Source organism: Dermochelys coriacea, chromosome 15 (assembly GCF_009764565.3).
Source record: "Dermochelys coriacea isolate rDerCor1 chromosome 15, rDerCor1.pri.v4, whole genome shotgun sequence".
Lineage (NCBI taxonomy): Eukaryota > Metazoa > Chordata > Testudines > Dermochelyidae > Dermochelys > Dermochelys coriacea.
In genome coordinates this window covers 25,671,544-25,677,543 of record NC_050082.1, presented here as the reverse complement: position 1 = coordinate 25,677,543, position 6,000 = coordinate 25,671,544, and the positions used below count along the sequence as shown (strand labels likewise).

At 37.9% G+C, this 6,000-nt stretch overlaps 1 protein-coding gene across 5 annotated transcripts in view; it reads right to left on the bottom strand.

Annotated features, from left to right (window-relative positions):
* Positions 1-760: 760 nt before the first annotated feature.
* RNF34 (ring finger protein 34) overlaps positions 761-6,000 on the bottom strand; it is a 30,304-nt gene continuing 25,064 nt past the window's right edge. For all 5 annotated transcript variants that reach the window (XM_043498408.1, XM_043498410.1, XM_043498409.1 and 2 more), the window contains 4 exons: positions 3,769-4,152; positions 3,406-3,465; positions 2,950-3,151; positions 761-1,645 (listed from right to left, as the gene is read on the bottom strand). In XM_043498408.1, the coding sequence (XP_043354343.1) occupies positions 1,458-1,645; positions 2,950-3,151; positions 3,406-3,465; positions 3,769-4,152 (834 nt within the window). In that variant the 3' untranslated portion in view covers positions 761-1,457. The remainder of the gene's footprint in view (positions 1,646-2,949; positions 3,152-3,405; positions 3,466-3,768; positions 4,153-6,000) is intronic.

Here is a 6,000-nt window from a genome sequence, read left to right as displayed (position 1 = left end):
GCTGCAGTTGCCAAAACACCTACCTTCTCAAAACTAGATGAACACTGGGAATTGAATAGTGGGTTGTATAGAAAGTTGAAAGACACCCACATATTAAAATACTATACAATATGGCAATATTAGTTTTTGTGCAACACTACAGTTGCCCCGTAAGACTTGTGGGTGAAATTTCAACACAGCTTAAAGTTGTCACTGGATAATAAAGGCATTTCAATAACTGCCATTAGCTTTCCCCCTTAAAAAAAGAGTAGTTATACTATTAAGTGTCTAGCCTACAAAGGTAGTGGGCAATACTGGTTTCCTACTACACTGTCATTTACCTCAAAAAATCTATTCCCACTGAGCTGCAGGACCCTTTAAGGGAAATTTTTGTATTCTAAAGGAACAATTATTGCCACCGATGGTGGTTTGATACTATCTAGGAACTGGACTGAATAACTTATTTCACAGGGGCCAAACAGGCAATTTTGTTCACTACCCTAGTCTTGATTCAAAGACCTGTGAGCAAGAAGCATATATAAAAAAAAGCTACAATTCCTCTTAGTTTTTTTTTCCCCCCTTCCTTACTCTCAACCCATCCCCACCCCAGAAAAGCTAATGGTTAAGGTTTGTAATACTAGAACTCCCAAAAGTTAGCATCTACTAGTTTCACTATAATTGATCTGTATTCACATTAAGTTCCTAGTATGTAGAATTCAGTCTTTGCAAAAATTAATAGAAGAGGTATGAATGAATTTGGGACCACTGAAGTTAGCCCCTGTTCCCTTTGACTACATTTTATTCTTAAACTGAACATTGAGTAATTAGCATTTGGATGCCATTAAACAGAGTGATGTAGGAATACAGAGTTCACTTTGACAAAGAAAGAATGTTCAAGGACAGTATACATGTAATCAGACAGACATTCTGAATGAAGTAATCATGAAAATAGATTAGCTTTACCTGTACAGAAACACTTATGCAATGGCAGTGCTTTCTACAATCTTGTTTTATTGACTGTTTTGACACCATTGTACCAATATAGGGTCAGAACAGTTACATTCTATTTAATATGCATTAAATATTACTCAAGTTTGATAGGAGCAATGCATATGCACCAAATGAACCAGACTAGAGTCATCCAACAATATGGTCATGGTAAAGCAGTTTTCCGTTGACTATACTGGACCCTTCAGCAAACTTCTGAAGAACACCTTAATCATTAGAGAGCAATAAGTGATGCTAGATCTGCTGTAAACACTTCATGGCTTTATAAGGTAACTCAGGCAGCTCCTGTAGTACATATCACCAAATTGTAATTTTAATTACATCACAGAAAAGTGTTTCAAATGCTTCTATAGCCTGCTGTTTAAAATGTTTGATTCATATTGAAACTAATGTTTGTCATAACAAGCTTCATCAGTCCTGCCCCCAGAAATACAGGAACTCAGGGTGGCTAGAAAAATGTATTTTTGGTCTTAAGATTTAAATACATGCACTGCTCGTACAACATACTGTCTACAGATGGGACACTCACTCATTCTTTTGCCACACTTTGTGCAGGTGACCATGTGACCACATTCCAGAAGAACACAGTCAATTACTGCATCCATGCAGATCCTGCACAGATTATCATCGTTCTCATTCAGTTGTATCTTCTCTCCCTCTGAAAAGCAACAGATGGGGTTAAGGTTTAGAGAGATTCAGGCCATGGCAAAAGCAGCTAAATTCTATCCCAGACATGTAGGAAACTAAACTAACTCATTTCAGCATCACTTCATTTTCATCTGAATTTACAGTAAAGCTACTGGTAAAATAAAGCTTTAGTTTACAACCATTATAAACTGAGTAAGATTAAGCCAAGTGATGCAGAGTATGGGTTTGTCCTATATTTAGGATCAAATAACCTCTGTTATGTCACATGGTCCAGTGAAGAGTAGGATTCAAATACAGTTATCAGTCCAGCTCTGTCACACCCACTGTCAAAGTCATCCCACCACTGGGCCTTAGTTTTATATCATTTGTCAAACAGAGAGAACACTACTTACCTCCCTCTTTGTAAAGGACTTTGATCACTACAGCTATGTATGCAATATTATTAACAGGGCTAAATACAACTTTCCAAAAATTGCTATTAGGACATTACTAAATGCTTCATAAGTTAAGATGTAGCATTAAATGAAAGGGCAGTCATGGTGTATGATGATTAGTTATGGGTATTAATCTTTCACATTTTGTAAGATGTTGGAGAAACAGGAAAAAAAATCTTGACATTCACATTTAAACTGTCCCAAAATGATACTGTAACTATTTGAGTGGCAGAATTGTGACAATTTAACTCAGTTGTGCTTAGTTTATAAACATAGTACAACCATATTTGTTAAAATGCTAGCTTTAGGAAAAACACCAGAAACTTGATAAGAAAACCATCACTTGACCCAGGAATGGCTTCACAGCTATTCCACAGAACTGGTCCCCTGGCAGAGGGATTTTTACCAGCGTAGCTTTTATCACTGAAAAGTAGTAACATCACTAAATATTAGGAGTTCTCTTCTGAAATAGTGGGATTTGTTTGGCATAGAAAAAACTAACACTTCGTGAAACCCCAGTGAAAGATATGGGGGTGCAAACTTTCATTTTCTCTAATGGGTTGGTTTTCTATAGTGCAATTGTTACCAATTTAACTACTGAGGAAAGCTGAAGTGAGAATGATCAAGTTTATTTAGCATCAGCAAAAATCAAAACAGCGCAATCGTGGGAACTAATACCACATACTGATCAACAGTGTAACTCACATGCCAGATCTAGCACAGCTTCAGCTATTCTGGACACAGCTAGTACAGTTAAAATAGCTTTCCAGTTGTTGCAGCTGACAAAAGCACTCACAATACCCATTGTCTAAGCCAGTCACTAGAGAACAAGAGTTAGTTTTAAGGAGGAAAAAAAAACCCAACAAAAATGAACACCTACGTGTCCTATGATTTTCCTCACTCTCTCTGTAGAGCCTGCTCACTTTCTCCACAAGTTCCCATTTTTCGCAGCATCCTGAATAGTTGACAAAATTACGAGCAAGTATTTCCTTCAGCTGTCGAACACTCAACCTTTCAATATCTTCCAGACTTGAAATATCAGACAGTGATGCTCTTGCTCGCTTTCTGGACACGTTAGGGGTCTGAAACACACCAATTATTTCTTAGGCTTTTTAATTTTTTTGGTGAATTAAAAAGTTGTTTTAATTTTAGTTAATCCCTGCTATAGCTGAAAGAATTTTTTTTTAAAACAATATTTTTAAATATCTATGTTAACATGCAGCACTACAGCCTAGTTCACTCAAACTAAATTAACAGCGTTAAGGCTCTGTATGGTTTTCTACATCAGATGCCAAAATAGGTCTAGTTGACTCTTTAGGTGGTTCATTTTTCTTACCTGCTCTTCTGCATTTCCTTCTTCTTCTTCGTTATTTGCTGAAGGTATCCCACCTTGTCCCTGCATATACAATGAATCAGATCAGGATAAACAATCCCCTCTGGTACAGTAAGGAAAATGCTTTAAAAACAGGTAACCGATGACACTCAAATTGGAAAGCTTATGCTAACGTTAGCTGTTACAGTTTTAAGTGATCACAGTCTTGTCCCAATTACCCATGTTCTTCCATTTTCAAGTGCAGGATGTAAAAAAAGTATTTCCTGAAGACCCTCCACCCACCCATTGGTATTTAAAAAAAAAAAAAAAAGCAGCTGACAGCACTTTTATAAGTTCATTGTAAGACCACAACTACTGGTACTGTACCCGTTCAGGTGTTCCATTTTCTGTGCTTCCTCTATTTGTAAGTTCTTGAGAGGACGACACTGATACAGACAGAGAAAATGGATGTGTAAAAAAACTAGAAGTCTGTGACCTTGAAGAATGCAAGCTACTAGTGTCTGTATCCTCAGAACCTAATCCATGATGGCAGAGTACAAGATCCACCAAGTCTTCTTTTTCTCGACAAGTATCTGTTGGTATGTTTCTAAGGATCAGATACTGACGCAGATCCTTGACTTTCAATCGCATTAACTGAGGCCGCTGAAATGCTGTCCCTTGTAACAAGTGACAAGTAGAACATCTTCTGAGATTTTCTTGTAACACTGTACAAACTGAGCAAAAATCCTTCTTGCAGTCACAACACACGTGCTAAACAGGAAGACAAAAAAAGCCATTAAACTGCATGCCAGATATTCACAGGAGTAGAAAATCTGTATTTGCTATCACCCACTGCTAATCTTAGTACGTTTTCCGAGTTGTCTATGAAACTGGCCCGTCAAAGCATTTTGCAGGTACTCTTCAGAGCATTTATAGGGCTAGTACATTCATCAAGACATTTAATCAATTTTAACAAGGCAACACTTTAACTTAAATACACACTTTTAGTTAAGTCAAAAGGACACCCACTTGAAATCTAGTCAATTTCAAAGTGACTTGCAAGTAATTTCAAGTTCTATACCTGCCACCAAGTCAGTTTCTATTTTCTGGGGAGTGTTTTAGTTTCTCTTCTCTTTCTCCCTCTCTCTCACACACACACACACGCAGGAAATCTGACTACAGAAGAAAGTATGATTATATACAAGGTGCGTGCAAATGCACAATGTAAAAATGATGAAAAAAATCTGATCTTTAAGGTTTGGTGATGTTAGTCATTAATTCTTACAGTAATAAGAGCAATTTTAAACAAGTTTGATATAAAGTGAGTGGCCTTTTAAAATGCTTTCCCAGCAGAAGAAAGATATACCAAAGAACTATCATCCTCCCCAAGTACTAACTCTGCAAAGCCACGCAGACCTTTCATCCTCTCTACTTTATTGATTTCAGCTGATGTATCTGAAGTTAGAGGAACCAGACTGTTGGAGGTGCCTTTTTACTTCCAGAATACAGATCCAAGGTATACACCAACAGCTGCATATACTAGAAAGTGGCAGGGTCACAAAGCAAAAATTTGGAGCATAGCAGCTCTGTAATTGGAAACCTCTTTGTCCTTCATGATACTGCTACTGCAAATTCTGATTGAGAGACTGCATACAAGGTATCCTCTTTCTGTGATGACATGACAGTGTACACAATTCCCACAGGCCTCATCTTGATGAGAAGAGATGTTTCTGAAAACATTAGCTAATATATTTTAAACATTTTCCCTTGACTAGACAGTGGAGACTACAGGGGCAAGGTCACAGAAGACAATGTATAATGACTGCAGCGTAACAGTCATCCAGCACCATTAGAAACATTACTGAAGCCTTGATGTATTGTTCCGCTTCCATTCCCAGAGAACTACATTAAGATTCTTAAAATTAAGAGTAACCTCATTAGCTGCGATAAAAGTACTAAGACTCAGTTCTGATGATTCAAGATACTAACCAGTTTCTAAGCTGGAATCATGAAGATACCACTTTCTACACTGTGCTACTAGGAAATTAAGTCCTGGGAGACAATTATGCCTTCTTCTGAAGCAGTGGCTAGAAGTACAAGTTGCACTTCCTATGTAAAGTCTCCACAGAACTCCTCTATAAAGATATTGACTAGGACCCAGATGTTTTGGGAAGACAGTTCAATGGCTAAATAAAATGTAAGCTTTAATCTTGACCTCAAAAACAAAACAAAAACCACTCTTAAAAGCAGTTATACATCAGAATAATAAAAGAATGTCACTATGGGTATTTCACCCAGGGGAGAGTGAAGAAAGAGAACCCCACAAGACTCCATAGCAACAAGTCTCTCATCCCAGGTCTACAGACTCAGGCTCATGCTACAGCATTAAAGATAGTTGTTTAGGTGTTTTGGCTCAGGCTGAAGCATGGGCTCTGAAGCCTCCCATCCCATCCCTGGGCACCAGAGCCCCAGCAGCTACATGGCTATTCGTAGCATCATAACACAAGCCTAAGTCTGTAGACCTGGGCTCTGAGACTTACAGCTGTGGATTGGTTTGTTTTTGCCATGTAGATATACCCTGTATTTTTTTCCAGCTTGCAAAAGCCTCTCAAGCAAGAA